General features: G+C 40.8%; 3 protein-coding genes across 5 annotated transcripts in view; 2 read left to right on the top strand and 1 right to left on the bottom strand.

Moving 5' to 3' along the window:
* LOC139384809 (diacylglycerol lipase-alpha-like) overlaps positions 1-16056 on the bottom strand; it is a 43105-nt gene extending 27049 nt beyond the window's left edge. The window contains exon 1 of one of the 2 annotated variants that reach the window (XM_071129702.1): positions 15250-16056. The gene's annotated coding sequence lies outside the window, so the exon portion shown is untranslated. The remainder of the gene's footprint in view (positions 1-15249) is intronic. The other variant, XM_071129701.1, reaches the window with a different exon arrangement.
* The window catches only part of LOC139384918 (DNA-directed RNA polymerases I, II, and III subunit RPABC5), a 235138-nt gene that overhangs the window by 212903 nt on the left and 501 nt on the right, over positions 1-21734 (top strand). The window contains exons 1-2 of one of the 2 annotated variants that reach the window (XM_071129823.1): positions 21041-21102; positions 21548-21665. In XM_071129823.1, the coding sequence (XP_070985924.1) occupies positions 21571-21665 (95 nt within the window). In that variant the 5' untranslated portion in view covers positions 21041-21102; positions 21548-21570. Of the gene's footprint in view, positions 1-21040; positions 21103-21547; positions 21666-21734 lie in introns of those variants that run through there. The other variant, XM_071129824.1, reaches the window with a different exon arrangement.
* Positions 18666-18980, top strand: LOC139384588 (cell cycle exit and neuronal differentiation protein 1-like). Its single transcript, XM_071129419.1, has one exon. The coding sequence runs from the start codon at positions 18666-18668 to the stop codon at positions 18978-18980; it is 315 nt and encodes a 104-aa protein (XP_070985520.1).

Genomic DNA, 21734 nt, shown 5'->3' with positions numbered 1-21734 from the left:
GTCCCATTGGGAGTCCCAGCATTGTCTTTGTTTGGCAGGTGTAGGCCATCATTGGAAATAAGAATTTGTTCTTAACTGACATGCCTAGTTAAATAAAGGTTCAATAAAGATAAAATACAATTGTAGGGAGAAGCAGTTTCTGTTCTCAAACCCCTAACTGTCCCTTTGTCTTTCAGAAAGTATAATAAGTTACATATTAACATTTGTGCCTTCAGCTTGCCTTTTAGGGCAATGGCTCCCAGGACCTCTAACAAAGAGAGTATGGATTTAATGGCAGGGGTAGAGTAAACAGTTTCCTTTTCCAACTGGTAGGCTATTCTCAGAACCAGAAATATAACTGTATGACAGTCAACATAAATCCACAATACCCAGGTCATAGAAACTGTATGGAATACAGCCATGCAGTATAATTCATTTGGGATAAATTCCTTTGATGTAAATTCCTTTGATGATAAACAAGCTGATCCATACGCCTTGGTTTGGCTGTACTCCATTCGCGCTCATACTCCATTCGCGCTCATACTCCATTCGCGCTCATACTCCATTCGCGCTCATACTCCATTCGCGCTCATACTCCATTCGCGCTCATACTCCATTCGCGCTCATACTCCATTCGCGCTCATACAGACAACACCCAGCTCATCTCACAGTAATATCCACCTCCCCAGAGCCAACCCAAGCAGAGTTTCGGCGTCCAGCCGGCCAGTCAGGACTGTGTCGTCTGCTGAAATGTTTTTTTTCTACTGTAGCTTCAAAACGAGGAGATTTATCATAATCATTGGTGCATGTCTTAAACCTAAGCATGCGCTTAGCATAGGGCATCCATCACCCTAGAGTAGAGGCCCTGGGCATGTGAGAGGTGGGTCGCGAGTTATGAGAATACATCTATAAATCACACACTATTTCTTCATAATTTGGGTCACGGAAGTACAGTCCATTTCTCATTTGGGTCCTGTGCTGAAAAAGATTAGGAACCCCTTACCCTAGAGATGTGCAAAAGACTATGGGTAAACATTTATCAAATGCACTTAGATCAGTAGAACTGGGGTTCATTTGAATTGGAAAACTTTTGAAAGGGTTTTCTTTTGTGGTGTAACATGAAGAAAGAATTGAGAAATATTGTAGGGATATAATTTTATTCAACAGACTCAGCATCAACAACATTGCAGGAAAGCTAAGTGATACTAAGAGACTCGGTGAGACTAAGAGATCAGGCAATAGTAAGAGACTTCCAGGTCATAAAAACCTCAAAGAAGAACATTTAAGGAATGTGGATGGCACCTTCAGCTTAGAAATGCAGAGACCATATTCAGCTGTTAGAAATGTCCCCAAACCAGTTGGAGAGAGAACATACAGTACCAGTCAAAGGTTTGGACACACCTACTCGTTCAAGGGTTCTTTATTTGTACTATTTTCTACATTGTTGAATAATAGTGAAGACATCAAAACTATGACATAACACAAGGAATCATGTAGTAACCCAAAAAGTGTTAAATAAATCAAAATATATTTTATATATTTGAGATTCTTCAAAGTAGCCACCCTTTGCCTTGATGACAGCTTTGCACACTATTGGCATCATCTCAACCAGCTTCATGAGGTAGTCACTTGGAATGCATTTCAATTAACAGGTGTGCCTTGTTAAGTTATTTTGTGGAATTGCTTTCCTTCTTAATGTGTTTGAGCCAATCAGTTAGGTAGGGGTGGTATACAGAAGATGGCCCTATTTGGTAAAAGACCAAGTCCATATTACGGCAAGAACAGCTCAAATAAGCAAAGCGAAACGATAGTCCATTACATTTCTTTATTGTATCCCTTGGGGGAAATGTAGTATTGCACATGGGGTTTCAGGCCACTCTCTGCAAGACAGTTCTCTCCATTATGTCAACTGTGAGTCATAGAATCTCTCATTACTACAATATATTCTAATTTGTATCTGTGAATCCAACTAACATGTGTTTTGTGGAATGTGTGTATGACAAGTCACTGCATGTGAGAAATGTTTTGTTCCCCACACAGCACACTCAGAGAGGAACCTCTTCAGTGTAGTGCTTTGTCTGTCCAGTGAAGTCACTCAAAAACCTTTCCTGTATTAAAAATGACCTAGTGGCCTCATGGTTGGAATGTTAACATTTTCATATATATATATATATATATATATATATATATATATATATATATATATATATATATATATATATATAATCTGTTCAATCTGTTCAAAAGTTTGGGGTCACTTAGAAATGTTCTTGTTTTTGAAAGAAAAGCACATTTTTCCCCATTAAAATAACATCAAATTGATCAGAAATACAGTGTAGAAATGGTTAATGTTGTAAATGACTATTGTAGCTGGAAATGTCTGATTTTCAATGGAATATCTACATACTGTAGGCGTAGAGAAACCCATTATCAGCAACCATCACTCCTGTGTTCCAATGGCACGTTGTGTTAGCTAATCCAAGTTGATCATTTTAAAAAGGATGATTAAAGAAGCAATAAAACTGGCCTTCTTTAGACTAGTTGAGTATCTGAAGCATCAGCATCTGTGTGTTTGATTACAGGCTCAAAATGGCCAGAAACAAAGATATTTTTTCTGAAACTCAATTCAAGGGGCTTTATTGGAATGTGAAACATTAATTACCATTGCCAAAGCAAGTGAAGTAGATAATATACAAAAGTGAAATAAACAAAAATTAACAGTAAACATTACTCACGGCAGTTCCAAAAGAATAATGACATTACAAAATGTTGTGTATATATATATATATATATATATATATATATATATACAGTGTTGTAACGATGTATAAATGGGGAAAAAAATAAAAACATGTGTTGTATTTACAATGGTGTTTGTTCTTCACTGGTTGACCTTTTCTTGTGGCAATGGGTTACAAATCTTGCACACCGCGGTATGTCACCTAGTAGATATGGGAGTTTATCAAAATCGGGTTTGTTTTCGAATTCTTTGTGGATCTGTGTAATCTGAGGGAAATACAGTGGGGCAAAAAAGTATTTAGTCAGCCACCAATTGTGCAAGTTCTCACACTTAAAAAGATGAGAGAGGCCTGCAATTTTCATCATAGGTACACTTCAACTATGACAGACAATATGAGAAAAAAAACCTCCAGAAAATCACATGATTTTTAATGAATTTATTTGCAAATTATGGTGGAAAATAAGTATTTGGTCAATAACAAAAGTTTCTCAATACTTTGTTATATACCCTTTGTTGGCAATGACAGAGGTCAAACGTTTTCTGTAAGTCTTCACAAGGTTTTCACACACTGTTGCTGGTATTTTGACCCATTCCTCCATGCAGATCTCCTCTAGAGCAGTGATGTTTTGGGGCTGTTGCTGGGCAACACGGACTTTCAACTCCCTCCAAAGATTTTCTATGGGGTTGAGATCTGGAGACTGGCTAGGCCACTTCAGGACCTTGAAATGATCTTACGAAGCCACTCCTTGCCCGGGCGGTGTGTTTGGGATCATTGTCATGCTGAAAGACCCAGCCACGTTTCATTTTGAGGTTTTCACTCAAAATCTCACGATACATGGCCCCATTCATTCTTTCCTTTACACGGATCAGTCGTCCTGGTCCCTTTGCAGAAAAACAGCCCCAAAGCATGATGATTCCACCCCCATGCTTCACAGTAGGTTTGGTGTTCTTTGGATGCAACTCAGCATTCTTTGTCCTCCAAACACAACGAGTTGAGTTTTTACCAAAAAGTTATATTTTGGTTTCATCTGACCATATGACATTCTCCCAATCTTCTTCTGGATCATCCAAATGCTCTCTAGCAAACTTCAGACGGGCCTGGACATGTACTGGCTAAAGTAGGGGGACACGTCTGGCACTGCAGGATTTGAGTCCCTGGCGGCATAGTGTGTTACTGATGGTAGGCTTTGTTACTTTGGTCCCAGCTCTCAGCAGGTCATTCACTAGGTCCCCCCATGTGGTTCTGGGATTTTTGCTCACCGTTCTTGTGATCATTTTGACCCCATGGGGTGAGATCTTGCGTGGAACTCCAGATCGAGGGAGATTATCAATGGTCTTGTATGTCTTCCATTTCCTAATAATTGCTCCCACAGTTGATTTCTTCAAACCAAGCTGCTTACCTATTGCAGATTCAGTCTTCCCAGCCTGGTGCAGGTCTACAATTTTGTTTCTGGTGTCCTTTGACAGCTCTTTGGTCCTGGCCATAGTGGAGTTTGGAGTGTGACTGTTTGAGGTTGTGGACAGGTGTCTTTTATACTGATAACAAGTTCAAACAGGTGCCATTAATACAGGTAACGAGTGGAGGACAGAGGAGCCTCTTAAAGAAGAAGTTACAGGTCTGTGAGAGCCAGAAATCTTGCTTGTTTGTAGGTGACCAAATACTTATTTTCCACCATAATTTGCAAATAAATTCATTAAAAATCCTACAATGTGATTTTCTGGATTTGTTTTCTCATTTTGTCTGTCATATTTGAAGTGTACCTATGATGAAAATTACAGGCCTCATCTTTTTAAGTGGGAGAACTTGCACAATTGGTGGCTGACTAAATACTTTTTTGCCCCACTGTATGTCTCTCTAATATGGTCATACATTGGGCAGTAGGTTAGAAAGGGTAGCTCAGTTTCACCTTATTTTGTGGGGAGTGTGCACATAGTCGGTCTTCTCTTGAGAGCCAGGTCTGCCTACGGTGGCCTTTCTCAATAGCAAGGCTATGCTCACTGAGTCTGTATATAGTCAAAGCTTTCCTTAAGTTTGGGTCAGTCACAGTGGTCAGGTATTTTGCCACTGTGTACTCTCCGTTTAGGGCCAAATAGCATTCTAGTTTGCTCTGTTCTTTTGTTAATTCTTTCCAATGTGTCAAGTAATTATCTTTTTGTTTTCTCATGATTTGGTTGGGTCTAATTTTGTTGCTGTCCTGGGGCTCTGTGGGGTGTGTTTTGCTTAGGTTCATCTCTCTGTAGGTGATGGATTTGTTATGGAAGGCTTGGGAATAGCTTCCTTTAAGGTGGTTGAAGAACTAAATGGCTCTTTTCTGGATATTGATAATTAGCAGGTATTGGCATAATTATGCTCTGCATACATTATTTGGTGTTCTACGTTGTACACAGAGGATAGTTTTTGCAGGATTCTGCATGCAGAGTCTCAATTTGGTGTTTGTCCCATTTAGTGAATTCTTGGTCGGTGAGCAGACCCCATACCTCACAAACATAGAGGGAAATGGGTTCTATATATTTTATCATTTCGTTGAGGATACCATCAACACCACAGGCCTTTTTTGGTTGGAGGGTTTGTATTTTGTCCTGAAGTTCATTGAAAGAAATTGGAGAATCAAGTGGGTTCTGGTAGTCTTTAATAGTTATGTATATGTTATTTGCTGTTTGTTCTTTGTTAGAGCCAAAAAGATTGGAGAAGTGGTTTACCCACATATCTCCATTTTGGATAGATAGTTCTTTGTCGTTTGTTTAGGGTTTTCCAAATTTCCCAGAAGTGGTTAGTCTATGAATTCTTCAATTACATTAAGCCGATTTCTGATAAGCTGTTCCTTCTACTTCCGTAGTGTATTTCTGTATTGTTTTAGTGATTCACCATAGTGAAGGCGTAGACTCAGGTTTTCCGGGTCTCTATGTTTTTGGTTGGACAAGTTTCTCAATTTCTTTCTGTCATTGTGGTTCATTTTCTTCAGTTTTCTGTTTGAGATTTTTTAGATTTGATAGGGAAGCTGAGAGGTCAAATATACTCCTAAGATTTTCTACTGCCAAGTTTACACCTTCACTATTACAGTGGAACGTTTTGTCCAGGAAGTTGTCTAAAAGGGATTTAATTTGTTGTTGCTCAATTGTTTTGTTTTTTGGTTGGTTTCCACACTACATTCCTTCCATCTACAGCATTTCTTAATATTATTCAGATCCTTTGGCTTTGATGCCTCATGCTTGAGCATTGCTCTGTTCAAGTAGACTGTGATTTTGCTGTGGTCTGATAGGGGTGTCAGTTGGCTGACTGAACGCTCTGAGAGACTGAGTTGAGGTCAGTGACAAAGTAGTCTACAGTACTACTGCCAAGAGATGAGTTATAGGTGTACCTATCATAGGAGTCCCCTCGAAGCCTACCATTGACTATGTACTGGACATAACCAGCATGCGACAGAGCTGCAGGAGTTATGACCAGTTTTTGTTGGCTGTTGTCAGTGTGCCTAGGGGGGCATAAGGGGGAGGGAATGCTGTCACCTCCAGGCAGGTGTTTGTCCCCCTGTGTGCTGAGGGTGTCAGGTTCATGTCCGGTTCTGGCATTTAGGTCCCTGGTCCTGGAAATTATTGATTTCCCCCTCCAGGATGGAGAAGCTGTCTTCATTAAAGTATGGGGATTCTAGTGGGGGGAGGGGCATAGGTAGTAGAGGTTGACCGATTATGATTTTTCAACGCTGATACTGATTATTGGAGGACCAAAAATGCCGATACCGATTAAATCAGATAATTTTTTATTTTATTTGTAATAATGACAATTACAACAATACTGAATGAACACTTATTTTTACTTAAATATAATACATCAATAAAATCAATTTAGCCTCAAATAAATAATGAAACATTCAATTTGGTTTAAATAATGCAAAAACAAAGTATTGGAGAAGAAAGTAAAAGCGCAATATGTGCTAACGTTGAAGTTCCTTGCTCAGAACATGAGAACATATGAAAGCTGGTGGTTCCTTTTAACATGAGACTTCTATATTCCCAGGTAAGACGTTTTAGGTTGTAGTTATTATTAGGACTATTTCGCTCTATACCATTTGTATTTCATATACCTTTGACTATTGGATGTTCTTATAGGCACTTTAGTATTGCCAGTGTAACAGTATAGCTTCCGTCCCTCTCCTCGCCCGTAACTGGGCTCGAACCAGGAACACATCGACAACAGCCACCCTCGAAGCATCGTTACCCATCGCTCCACAAAAGCCGCGGCCCTTGCAGAGCAAGGGGAACAACTACTACAAGGTCTCAGAGCGAGTGACGTCACCGATTGAAACACTATTAGCGTGCACCCCGCTAACTAGCTAGCCATTTCACATCAGTTACACCAGCCTAATCTTGGGAGTTGATAGGCTTGAAGTCAAACAGCTCAATGCTTGAAGCACAGCGAAGAGCTTCTAGCAAACGCACAAAAGTGCTGTTTGAATGAATGCTTACGAGCCTGCTGCTGCCTACCACCGCTCAGACTGCTCTATCAAATATCAAATCATAGACTTAATAACATAATAACACAGAAAGAGCCTTAGGTCATTAATATGGTGAAATCCGGAAACTATCATTTCGAAAACAAAACGTTTATTATTTCAGTGAAATACGGAACCGTTCTGTATTTTATCTAACGGGTGGCATCCCTAAGTCTAAATATTGCTGTTACATTGTACAACCTTCAATGTTATGTCATAATTATGTACAATTCTGTCAAATTAATTACGGTCTTTGTTAGGAATAAATGGTCTTCACACAGTTCGCAACGAGTCAGGCGGCCCAAACTGCTGCATATACCCTGACTGCTTGCACAGAACGCAAGAGAAGTGACACAATTTCCCTAGTTAAAAGAAATTCATGTTCGCAGGCAATATTAACTAATTATGCAGGTTTAAAAATATATACTTGTATATTGATTTTAAAGAAAGGCATGGATGTTTATGGTTAGGTACACATTGGTGCAACAAGTGTTTTTTTGCGAATGCGCTTGTTAAATCATCACCCGTTTGGCGAAGTAGGCTGTGATTCGATGAGAAATTAACAGGCCCCGCATCGATTATACGCAATGCAGGACAAGCTAGATAAACTAGTAATATCATCAACCATGTGTAGTTAAACAGTAGTTATGTTAAGATTGATTGTTTTTTTATAAGAGAAGTTTAATGCTAGCAAGCAACTTACCTTGGCTTCTTGTTGCACTAGCGTAACAGGTAGTCAGCCAAGCCACGCAGGCTCCTCGTGGAGTGCAATGTAAGGAAGGTTGCAAGATTGAATCCCCGAGCTGACAAGGTAAAAATCTGTCGTTCTTCCCCTGAACAAGGCAGTTAACCCACCGTTCCTAGGCCGTGATTGAAAATAAGAATGTGTTCTTAACTGACATGCCTAGTTAAATAAAAGGTAAAAAATATATATTTTAAAAAAAAATCGGCCACAATTGGTGTCCAAAAATGACGATTACTGATTGTTATGAAAACTTGATAAATCGGCCCTAATTAAATCGGCCATTCCGATTAATCGGTCGACCTCTAATAGGTAGCACACAGGAGAACATTTCTCTGTTAAGATCGTTTCCTTTTGAATTTCTAGCCAAATGTAAAATGTTCCTGTTTTGATTAATGGAGTGAGTTAGGTCTGTTCTATATCAAATTATCATACCCGAGTCCCTTCCTTGTTTCACACCTCGTAGTTTGGTGGATGGTACTAACAGCTCTCTGTAACCTAAAGGGCAACCAGTGGGTCCATCTCCTCTATACCAGGTTTCTTGTAGGATGGCAATATCTGTATTTCTGATTTCTTTGATGAAGTCCGGGTTTCTGCTCTTTAGGCCAAAGGCAGATGACCTCAGTCCTTGGATATTTCAGGATGAGATAATGAAGGCTTTGTGTTCCATAAAGTGTCCAATGTTGTTGGTTGTGTGGTTTGGCCTTAGGCCCGTAAATGTGAGCAGAGCCCGCAGAGCATCTGGTACATCTCCAGCAGGTATATCTCTCTGGTCACCCCCAAAGCCAATTCTTTCTTTGGCCGCCTCTCCTTCCAGTTCTCTGCTGCCAATGACTGGAACGAACTACAAAAATCTCTGAAACTGGAAACACTTATCTCCCTCACTAGCTTTAAGCACCAACTGTCAGAGCAGCTCACATATTACTGCACCTGTACATAGCACATCTATAATTTAGCCCAAACAACTACCTCTTTCCCTACTGTATTTATTTTATTTATTTATTTATTTAGCTCACATCGTATATAGACTTGTTTATACTGTATTATTGACTGTATGTTTGTTTTACTCCATGTGTAACTCTGTGTCGTTGTATGTGTCAAACTGCTTTGCTTTATCTTGGCCAGGTCGCAATTGTAAATGAGAACTTGTTCTCAACTTGCCTACCTGGTTAAATAAAGGTGAAATCAAAAAAAATAATAACGTGCCATTGGTTTGGGCTAGTGTACGCCCGCTCACGACCTGGGCGTATGTGTGACTTCCATGTTGAGGCCCTCTTTGCGGAGGTGGGGTGCATGGGGTGGGCAGGAGGTCTGATCTGAAGGGGATCTGAGGGGACCTAAACTCATCAGTCTATTCTTGTTCTGAGAAATGAAGGCTATTCCATGCAAAAAACTGAAGATCTCGTACAGCGTTGTGTACTACTCCCTTCACAGAACAGCACAAACTGGCCCTAACCAGAATAGAAAGAGGAGTGGGAGGCCCCGGTGCACAACTGAGCAAGAGGACAATTACACACAGAGTGTCTAGTTTGAGAAAGTCCTCAACTGGCAGCTTCATTAAATAGTATCCGCAAAAAAACAATCTCAATGTCAACTGTGAAGAGGCGATTCCGGGATGCTGGCCTTCTAAGCACAGTTGCAAAGAAAAAGCCATATTACAGACTGGCCAATAAAAAGAAAAAGCCATATTACAGACTGGCCAATAAAAAGCCATATTACAGACTGGCCAATAAAAAGCCATATTACAGACTGGCCAATAAAAAGCCATATTACAGACTGGCCAATAAAAAGCCATATTACAGACTGGCCAATAAAAAGCCATATTACAGACTGGCCAATAAAAAGCCAGATTACAGACTGGCCAATAAAAAGCCATATTACAGACTGGCCAATAAAAAGCCATATTACAGACTGGCCAATAAAAAGCCATATTACAGACTGGCCAATAAAAAGCCAGATTACAGACTGGCCAATAAAAAGCCATATTACAGACTGGCCAATAAAAAGCCATATTACAGACTGGCCAATAAAAAGAAAAAGATGGGGAAGAGAACACAGGCACTGGACAGAGGAACTCTGCCTAGAAGGCCAGCATCCCGGAGTTGCCTCTTCACTGTTGACATTGAGACTGGTGTTTTGCAGGTACTATTTAATGAAGCTTTTAGTTGAGGACTTGTGAGGCGTCTGTTTCTCAAACTAGGCACTAATGTCTAACTGCGGTAGTCTCCACGTGCCATTTGCATCAGGTCAAGTGTAAGTGGGTCACACAGTGATGCTTCGCATTTCAGTTTGGTGAGCAAACATTCTCGCCCTCTCATAAAAGGACATCATTGCAAACAAACAACCCGGTTAATCACTCCCCTTAATGTCATAAAGCTCTAAATTGTGGTATTTGTAAAGCTTTCCTTCAGGTGAGGTTAGCAAAAGGCTGATCTCATATAGGCTAGGCCTACTATTAAATCAAACATAACAGAGAAAATTAATTTTCAAAAAGTTTGGTAACAGGTTAACTTCTTATCAAATTGAATGAGGTATTTTGTAAACCTCCTGCCTATCACCCTAGGTGGCCTTTTACCTGATAGAAAATCTCATCATAGTAGAGTAATTGAGGCTATGACCCACACCCACCCACTCCAAACCATCAGCACCAACTTGGACCCACATTTCATTTCACAGCCATTTGAGGCCTGATGAATTTGAGGGGGTAGGATAGAGGGAGGTATACTGGTAAATTATTTGATGTGTGATTAGTAGATTAAATGCATTCCAATTATCCCCAGTCCAATGCTTCAGCCTCTCTGTCGGTATGGTTGGTTGACATTCTTTGACACTTAATCTGAAAGCTAGCTGTCACCTCATCGCAATGCCTTTGGAGGCGACTGTGTATACAGTGGGATCTGGAATTATTGGATCCATTGATAAAGATGAGCAAAAAAATTGTATAAAATAATACTGAGCTATATTGGTTGCCCCAAAAATACAAATACAATTGTGTGCCCTAAAAATAAACATTTTCAGAGAAAGAGATTTTGTTGAACCAGTTATAGAAATAAATCTCTAAAAGGGCTCAAAAGTATTGGATCCCCTGGTTTTCAAAACTCCAGCACCCTCCAAGGATAACGACATTTAGCCTTTTTCTAAAATGTTTTAGAAAATTGGAGAACACATTGGGATGTATCGTAGACCATTCCTCCATACAGAATCCTTCCAGATCCTCAATATCATTAATCTACGCTTATGGACTTCTGTGGGCTTGGGGTCATTGTCTTGCTGGAAGATTCACTTGCGGCCAGGTTTCAGCCTCCTGGCAGAGGTAATCAGGTTTTTGGCTAAAATGTCCTGGTACTTCGTAAAGTTCTTGATGTCATTGACCTTATGCAGCACCCATGGATTTTGCTAAATGGCATTGGCACTGCCTCAAGCATGGTACAGTATAGCACTGAGGGGTCATGGTTAAGCAGAAGAATAGAAAATAAAGGAACATTCTGTGCTGACTTTTATTGTTACACTTTCAAGTTATGTAGAGGGAAACACTGACATTGAACAAGTTATGTAGAGGGAAACACTGACATTGAACAAGTTATGTAGAGGGAAACACTGACATTGAACAAGTTATGTAGAGGGAAACACTGACATTGAACAAGTTATGTAGAGGGAAACACTGGCATTGAACAAGTTATGTAGAGGGAAACACTGGCATTGAACAACTGTAATAATACCTTTGATCCAATTCCTCTAATAAATCTTGAAATACAGTAATCCAATTTCTTCTCATAGAACCGTGTGGTTTCTCCCTGTTTTATGTGACACGGGAAGGCTCTATTTTCTCTGTCCAGACTCAAAGACATCAAAATAAAGAGTCACACACTTCATATATAAACTACCAGTAATTTATTGGGTAAATCACCAACGTTTCAGCATCCAAAACGTTGATTATTGGCACAGTGATGTCGAAATGGTGACTTCCCCAATAAATTACTGGGAGTTTATATATGGAATGTGTGACTATTTTTATAGCTTATAGTTTATTTTCCGTTAGTCAGCACCTCTACATAAAATAATGTTCTCTGGGTGTGCGCCAGCTCATGTTTTTTATCAGACTCAAAAGACTTCACTGCACATAATGCATAATGAGTACACACAAACAAGTGGGCTACACAATCTGAACTTCATATTTACACACATGCATCCAAATGCATATACTATCACACAAAGTCACAGAATAGAGTGTGGAGGGAGGAGAGGTGAAAGGGATTGAGTGGGCGGGAGTGTGAGCGAAAGACAGAGAAAGAGGCAGAGGGAGAGTGGGAGTGAGTGGCACATGGCTTTCAGTCTAAAAAAGGGAAAGAGCGGCATGAAGCCAGAACCTGGAATAGCTAGATAAAGAATGGGGAGGGGGGAGAGGATAGGAGAGAAAATGTAGGTTTCTTCACTGTTGAAATGGTGCAAACGCATGACACTGCTTTCGCGGTCACAAACCTCTTCTAAAATATGAATAGTGAATGAGCGTGTGGGTAGAGTGAGAAGAGGGGGGGGCAGGAAGATGAGAAGGAGAGACAGTAAAAGAGGGAGAGATAGGCTAGAGATTTCACGTTAAAGGTAGGCTGGATGGTGCATGGAAGAGGATGTCGTAATAAAATACAGGTGAAGGAGGAAGATGGAGGAGTAGGTCTACTAGGAGAAACGGAGGAGGAGGAGAGCGTGAGACGAGTATATAGGAACTCACGAGAGAAAGAAAGAGAGAAGCTCTGTGTATAGTGTGACACTGACCCAGGCAGACCGAGAGAGTGCTGCACATGGAGGCTGGAGCAGACGGGTACAGGGCTGGGAGCCGAGAGACAGAGGGAGGGATAGTACCACTCTGCCAGCCTGGGTTAACATCCCCCTGTGGACTCTCTCAATAACGTCCCAATCTCTCCCCTATTCATGCCAAACACCTCACCAATACACTTCACCCCTAATATCCTCCTCAGTCCTCACACCAAAAGGCTGAGCTCGCAAAATACACAACACACTGGGAGTTTCCCCCCTATGCTTCCACAAACACCTGTGTCCTCTCACCACCACACACTAGAACAAATACAGTATGTGGCATTCAGTCAGGTCCATAATTATTGCCACCCTCGATACAGATGAGGAAAAAAGACTGATCCCTCCCAATGTGTTCTCCTATCTTATAAAACATTTTAACAAAAACGCTCAGTCCTGTTATTCTCGCAGGGTGAGATACTGAAAACAGGGGTGGCAATCATTTTGACCATCTTTTTAAGAAAAAAATAATACTTGTTAAACTAAATGTATTTCTCTGAATGTATGTATTTTCTCGTTCTCATTAGGACCAGATGTTTGGTCCTAATATATGACCATATGTGACTTGATAAGCTCCTAATAAACTGTAGCTGTAAATGACTTAGCTAGTCAATCATTTACAGTCCCTTTGTAGTCCAAACATGCCATGACCATCACAGTCCTCCAGATAAAACCTCTCCCTCTTTGAATACAAAAACCGTCAATGACACACATTATGTGGTTTGGCACATTGAGGCTGTCAAAAAAAGGCACCCTATTCCCTTTATAGTGCACTACATTTGACTAGGGTCCGTAGGGTTCTATAGAGAATATGGTGCCATTTCAGAAACACTTTATGAAAGACACAACCGTCAGGAGAGGAGGAGTGGAGAGGTACTCTGTGGGGGTTGAGGAGTCAGCAGGGAGGGAGTAAGTGGAAGCAGGTGTAAACAAAACAGACAGTATTCCGTTGTACTGTGGCTAGGAACCTCTTAGCCCCCTACTGTAGATCTAATGGATTATTAGGCCTTTAAACGGTTGTGTTTGTCAGACAGGGACACCAGGTTTCTGAGAAAAGCAGTTTCATTTCAAATATGGCCATACCACCAGTGTGATCTTTCCCATATTAGATTCAATCTGAAAGCATGATAGAAGTTGTATCTTTTATGTTGGAGAATTCTGTGTAAATTGTTGTCATGAAGTCCAGAATGTGACACTTGTTTGTTGTGATGGGAATTATTGGCTAGGGAGTGGTTGCTGTGAAATGACCAAAGCAAAAGCACCTCTTAATGGAAACAGATCTGTGCGTGTGCAACATGAATGTACATCTCACACACCACACATACACACTCCAGTCTCAACTCAGGTATTGAAATCAAGCTTGTTCAATAAACGATGGGAGAGGTTGAGAAGGAAAAAGTGAGTAAAACCTGTCCTCTTCTCACATGCGCTAAAAGAAAAGATCCTAAACATTTGTCATACGCAGAAAAAGCTTATTTCAGGTAGGTCCCGCCCCATTTCGTTCCTGTTGCTTCCGTTTAAGAAACGTTTTGCAACAGAATCGGCATAATGAATAAGCCGCTGGGTAAAACTGAGTCTGAATGTGAGATTACTACAGGGATTTAAACCTACTTTAGGGGGCAAACCGGTCTCAAATCCACTGAACGTGACCGTAATCCATGTACACTGCATCTCTCTGCCCATTGGCTTTTGTTCTCTAGTATTACACAACATTCATAAAAACTCTCCCCAAGTAGTAACAACTTCAGAACATCACTTAGATCACTTTTACACTACTGCAAACAGATCATGCTTGATACACAGACATACACCTGTGATACAAACTCACATAGCTTACATGGTCCACTTGTCCATGTTCGAGCCTTCATGAAAACATGCAGAGCACCTAGGGAAGATATTTTGGCACTCCTAGAGAAGATATTTTGGCACTCATGGAAATAAAGTGATTGTGACTGGGCATTCTATTGGTATGACATGCATTTCTCTCTGTAGGCCCAGCTATGAGGCTGATAAAAGGCTCTGTCTTCACACATTGAACTACATGTTCTTTATCCAGTCTCTCTCCGCCTGCTGCATGCCTGCACATGAGCATCATAGCCTGCCCTGTCCTGAAGGGTTATTGAGTGGAATGCAAAAACACTGGACATTCTGCAGAAAGACTCCACAATGATGCAATAATAAAGGAGTAAAGACATGATCGAGAAAAGGTTTGAAAACATCTAGCCTAATCTTCGAGGTTTGCTGTGGGTTGAGCCTTCCTTAAATCAATAATGGACGGGCAATAATTGTTGGGCCATATAACCTAATGTCCGGATTTGCCTAATCTCTGCTATCACTTCACCAAGGTAGGTAAAGGGGGTATTAGTAATATTGCTACCCCAGTTGATATTTAGAAAAGGCTATTGTCTAAATAGATAAGAAATTCACGCTGTCACTGTAGGACACCCCTCCCCATCCCATTACATTGATCGGCTGTTGGGCTTCTTTCTCACCTGTATTGTGACGAAGCCTTGCCAAGACCCACTGCATCGGTTCTGTTCGTTCTCCCATCCTACGCCTGTCCACCTCGAGCTCACCTCAACGCGGACCTGGACCAGTGCTCTGCCAGGGATAAACCCTGTAAAATAACGCAGCGACAATATTGCGCTGAACCGTGGCTGGCAGAACACACACGTACCTCCCTATGAATCCAGCCACTGTACTTCAAGTGAAAGGTTCCACAGGAATCCGGGCCAAGCAATCAGATAAGATTCGCAGCTGGATCATACCGTAACCTAGAGTCAAAACCGTGCAGACACGCGCTCCATTTACTCTGCCTTGCTATTCAAGGTCTTGATTATTTGATAAATTGCAACACGTCGTCGATATGTAGGATATCCGCTGCCCGATGTCTCTTCACGCCATGTAGGAGTGCCGGGAGGTTCATCCATACAATGTTTCTCACTGACATACAGTGAAGTTGAATAAATACATCGCTACACAATGTTTTTATATTGTGTGTATCATATGTGACAACCAACCGGACAACTCCCGATCACAATCGGGCTACAGGAGTAGCGGGTCCCGATAAATTGGTTGTTGTAATACCAGCCGTCAGACCAATTTTTACCCCTGAAAAGATACGTCGTTTCTATTCCCATTCCATATTCCGCAGCTGCGGATCAAAAACCGAATCACCACTGCGCCATTTACGTAGGAACTTTACGTCATCCATCACCCTACAATAGAGCCAGTTGGATTTGCGTCGTTCTCGCAGGCTTCGGCGATTGTAGGCACTGTATAAATCGCTGGCATACTGTGAAATGCACGACTGGTGGTTTGTGAATATCGAGGAATCTCCAACTATAGAGCTTGGGCGTGGACTCACGTCATTTCCTGAGCTAGACTTTATTAAATAGGTGTGCCCTGCGCTCGGACTGGCTCTAAATGCAAAACATGGGTTGACCACATTTTCTTTAAAACATCAGCAAAACAAATATTATTACAGGCACATAATTAGCCAAATGTATTTGCCATAAATAGGCAAACACTATTAGTCTACACAACTTGGGAAGGCTACCCTACAGCCATCATCAGTCTGCTGCGACTCCAAGAGCTTTGGGTCATCTGTCCAATGGCAGACATCACCCAAAAATAGAAATAAGCTGTCTGAAATATTCCTTCTTAGTAATGTTGACACTGCTGACAATAGTCCTACTTGATATCCCAAATGGATACTTATTTTCAGAGTTGTAAGTTTGTTGTATATAACACACAATCATCAGCCCATCTTACAGTATAGGCTACAAGGCACAGGCACATAGGCACAAAACCTGACTGTCGGCATTGGCATTGACATTTATTTGATTATTGACTGAGCCCTGCTGGCCATGCTTGTTAATGTCATACATTACTGCTGTGTGTTTTAGGAATGTAGAAATGTTGCTGTAGGCATCTGCCAGGATGTTCCTCCTACTATAAGTCTTCCTGCTATATCCTGTTTCTTCCCATATATTAGTATTATTAGTACATGGAGGTAACCACCTTAATGCATTACTACAGTGGTGAGAAAAGGTTCAAATGTTATAATTGAATTGTCAAAAACAAGACAAAAGCAGCCAGGGCCAGAAAACATCTAATGGCGAGTTTGAATATTTTATTTATTATTTTTTAAATCTCATATGTAATTGATGGGTGGATACAAATAATCATACTGGAATGGTAGGTAGGTATCCTAGGTATTTCTAGCGGTTAAGCGTGTTGGGCCAATAACTAAAAGCTTTCTGGTTTGAATCCCAGAGCAGACTAGATGAAAAATCTGTTGATGTGCCCTTGAGCAAAGCTCCTGTAAGTCACTCTGGATAAGAGTGTCTGCTAAATGACAAAAATGACAATGTAGGCATACAGTAGTATTTGACTGAACTAGGGCTGTATTATTTGAGTGATGTCATCCCCTTAGCATCACAGCGAGATATTTTATTTAGATACAGTCAGGGACAGTGATGCAAGAAAGTACTCAACTGAAGCCATGTACTGAACACACTTGAGATAACATTTGAAACACACAAACAACAAGCATATTTGCCCCTTTACAAATGTGACAGTGACTCAGAAACACACACATTTTGAGGCAGCATGATGACACACATTGGGTATGCAAATCTTTGACTTGTATTAAATATTTATACAGTTTATACAATTTAATCACTATTGTTATAATTATTATAGTAGTCTTCTACAAGAATTTCACAAGAATTTATTTAAAAAAAATACATCCTAAGCTCTAGGGCTAGGCAGAGAGATACAGTAAATTGACCCAAGACACAATTCAGTCTAAAGATATGGACACCCCCACTGTTTGCAGCTCAGATGGTACATCCCAGTCCTTCTCCTTCACCTCCCTCTGTTTTCACTGTGCCCTCCATCTCTTTACTTACTCTCGCTCTGTCTTGAGGACATCACTGATTTCCTTCTGACAGTCTTTGAGCAGCAATTCCATTTCTCCATCCTTCCGGCCATTGTTACAGAGCTGTTGGAGAGAAGAACAGAATAGCCTGAGGGTATGTACTCCCAGATTTCTACCTTCATGCAATTTCAGTATTTTGGTCTATGGGATTATCACGGCCTGTGCAGCTCCTATCTTCATATCCTGTGCCAGCATCGAGCATCCTCAGATACATCCATTATAGTATCTCTGTTTTTTCTTTAATTCGTCTCTCTCTTTCTTATTTTCCTGCCTTTGGATAATTCTGTATCCCCACTATGTTATTACTCTCTCCTCTCCTTATTCCTGTCTGCTTTCCTCCATCTTGACCTCCATTAACAGTACACACTGTATGACTCATGCCATTTTAGACATAGACAGGGAGAGAGAGGGAAAAATATATAAATATACAGAGACAATATTTATTGCATGCTGAGACTGGATTAACACTTGTGTCAGACCGTGTGGGGAGTGCAGAAGACATGCATGCACTTCTGTGCCTCTGTCAAATGGGCTCTTTTTTTAGCAGCTGCAGCAGCATGATTACTCTGTCTGTTACAAAACGTGCAGTTAACTTTCCCATGAGATTGCTCTTGACAGGATGTTGGACTTAAAGTGTTGCTTCCACCCACTGGAAGTTTGCTCTACAAATGTAATAAACAAACCAGATAATGTATATAGCAGGGACAATATGGTTCTGTTTGTCATCTTGTCTGTGAAGGTCACATGATGGCCCTACTGACATGAGGCTTTTACTTCATTCTGCAGTGAATAGGGAGATGTATAATACTTCCTGTGTATGTTGATGCTCCTTGTCGGTAAAATAACACCAAGGGACAGTAGAGCAGATAACAGAGTCTAATCTGTGTGATTATCTGTCTGCCTCTGTTTGCTGTTTTCCATCACTGAAGCAGCTGACCAACCCCACCTCTGTTTCTGGATCCTATGGAAGCCAAGGCTAAGAGCGGGGCACCAGCGCCCAAGGCATCCTCTAAAGCAGAGAAGACAGAGAAGAAGGAGGCAGCTCCCCCTAAAAAGATTGACCCCGCTCAAGTAGAGCCTCTACCCCCAGCGGCCCCTGTGGAAGAGCCTCAAATGGAGGATGGATCAGCTGAACCAGAGGGGGCACCAGAGGGGGAGGAGGCAGCAGAGGCCAGTACGGACTCCCTGGAAAGCCTGAAGCCCTTCCTCATTGGTGGTGCCATCATCGCTGCTGGTGCCATCCTGTTGGGGGCACTGTTGTTGGCACGAAGAAATTAACCACCACCCCTCATCATCAAAACCTATTGGTCGATGGGTTAACGAGTCACTTGCTGATTGGTTCATAGACTATCATGCAGCTGGTAGAGATGGAGTTATGGGGAGCCACTGTGCTTCTTAACTTTAATTCAGTCTGACCTTACTTGTAGTGAATATAAACATCAGTGAACATTCAAGTAATATATTTTTGGGCCCCTGCTAGTATACTCACGCATGAATTTGCTCCACCCCTCTAACTGCACCTACTTATAGGTCTACAGGCTTTTAATCACCATACAAATGCACTCCCAACAGTTACACTGGACACACACATATACACAGTACTTGAACACCCTATTTATCCAGTATTCACTGATAAACATTTTGATGTTTCTGGGTCTACTAATACATAAGTTAGAAGTAGAAATTCAGTAACTTTATATTGTTTGATTTGAAAAAGGTCATATGAAGTGAAGTATGAAGTATATTAAACATACTATTGTGAGTGCCTAGCAGGTTTGGGGTCAATTTCATTTGAATTCCAGTCAATTCAGGAAGTACACTGAAATTCCTCTATTTATTTGAAGACCATACATGTTAGAGTGATAGTGCGAGAGACTGTGCAGCTACTGTAATAGTACTGTACATTGTATGTATGAATTTCGATTCAGAATGAAAATATTCTACATGTAATATGTGGTGTACCAATGTCATGCTCAGCAAATCAGCATATACACAAATATATTACATCCATATCCAACCTCCAGGAAAGCCTTGAAAGTATGATGAAATGATGATAATACACGCATGACGGTTTATTTTCTAATACATTCATATTTTTTGATAGTTTGATAAACCTAGAATCCAAGTAGAAAGCATGCATTATTGATGGGAGTAGAGAAATAGCTGGCTTTATTTAGTAGATAAACTGAGATTGTTTCTTCTGTTGTTTCCCTATTCATTACAGAGAAGCACTCCTATTTTTCATAACAGACAAACAGTTTTTTATTTTTTATCAGAGGCCTAGGAGATTTTCAACACCCAATCAAACATCTTGCTTGAACCCTGGCATGTAGCGTACCATGATGCAATATCAATACCTCCAGCACAGCCTCAGAACAGACATATATTCTGCAGATACATGTTCAAATAGCCTAGTCATCACGTCACAGAGTACTAAATCACATCTATCAGTTATTTTCCTTGGTCTCAAAGAGCGTATAAATGCAATAATTCCAGTAGGACTCCACATTTTAGCACATGTTCTCTGTGATATTAAAATAATGGTAATGATGGTGACATGTTGATGGGTAATACTATTGTAAATGGAGAATGAGAACCAGATGATGATGATGATTAAACCTATATTTTCTTGATATCCCAGCTCCCTATATAACATATTTTCCCTCTTGCACACTCCCTCCCCTGACTCCAAAGCTCCTTGTGTAAATCAAAATGGTTGTCCTGTGACTTGACCTGACCTTTATTAAAGGCAATGAACCAGCTTGCATAGACTCAAGGATCTCTTTGATAGCTGTGAATATTTTGTGTCCTACACTCTCCACCAATATAATTAGCTAGGGTTCATTGTGTTGAGGATGATGCACTCTTTTCATTGTTTCATTTCCTCCATCATCACTGATATGAATAGGACTGACTGACTGGCTGTATTATGTACACCATTCACATGTTAGCGGTCATGAAAAGGAGACAAATTGTAGAAGCCATAAAGAAGAAATAGGAGATATCCAGGGGCTTTTAAATGTTACCATGCTGGCCAATAGGGTTTCTAAACACCGTGCTGTTTAAATTCTCAAAGAGATAACCAGTTCCAGATGTGACTCATGTGAATCTAGTATTGGACTAGTCCAAATGAGAAAACTGAGGGGAGAGTCATATTCTAAACAGAGCCCTAATATCGAATGTGTACCATGAAAACATCAATATGTTAAGGTAAATGGAGCTATGAATGAGGGGTAAATGGAGCTATGAATGAGGCGCAGCGCATTCAACCAAACCCTTCTAGAACCCCCTGTAACGTTGCAGTCCCTGAACATGCCCCAGTATTGAGGGAGGAGCGACGCGCGTTGGCTACATTTTTTCCCCCTGTTTGCTAGGGTTACTGCAGAACATTTACTTTACAGTGAGTCGATAACTACTTTATTGTTTGAGTCTCTATTTAGCCATGATATAAAACACATTGGTAAACATGGCTGGTTTATTCTAACACGTTTTGGTTAACTAGCTAGTTAAATGCAACGGGTTTGAAAATGTGTGCGCTAGCTAGTACAGTGTAACGTTAGCTAGCACGCCTGTTTACATGTCCACGCTTAGACTGAGCGTCAGTAAACCATAGCTGTCAAGTTATCTACCAAATTGATAGGCTATGCGGTTTCGTTCAGTTATGCATTTATCATGTTATAGCTAGCTACCTTTTTCTTTAAGCCACAATTCCGCCGTTGGCTGGCTAGCTTAACATTAACTACGTTTTTTTTATGTCATTTAGCAGGTGCTTTTAATCAGAGCAATTTACTGCAGAGTGCATACATTTTTCGGAATTCTGTTGCTCTGTTCTAATTTATTTTCAGGGCATCAGTCGAAAGAAATCAAAATGATTATCCCGGTCCGGTGCTTCACCTGTGGGAAAATCGTTGGTAATAAATGGGAGGCGTACCTTGGCCTCCTTCAAGCTGAATACACTGAAGGGTGAGAGACACGTTTGCTGTGGTCATTGTTTACATTGTATTTCCCTAAGATTAATCCCTTTCTCAAAAT

Source organism: Oncorhynchus clarkii, chromosome 26, assembly GCF_045791955.1.
Source record: "Oncorhynchus clarkii lewisi isolate Uvic-CL-2024 chromosome 26, UVic_Ocla_1.0, whole genome shotgun sequence".
Classification (NCBI taxonomy): Eukaryota; Metazoa; Chordata; class Actinopteri; order Salmoniformes; family Salmonidae; genus Oncorhynchus; species Oncorhynchus clarkii.
Note: the sequence above shows the minus strand (reverse complement) of the source record. Positions and strands in the feature narration are given on the sequence as shown.

What these genes read in the sequence shown, in the direction of transcription:
- LOC139384588 (XM_071129419.1), top strand. Translation starts at nt 18,666, where the DNA reads ATGGAAGCCAAGGCTAAGAGCGGGGCACCAGCGCCCAAGGCATCCTCT.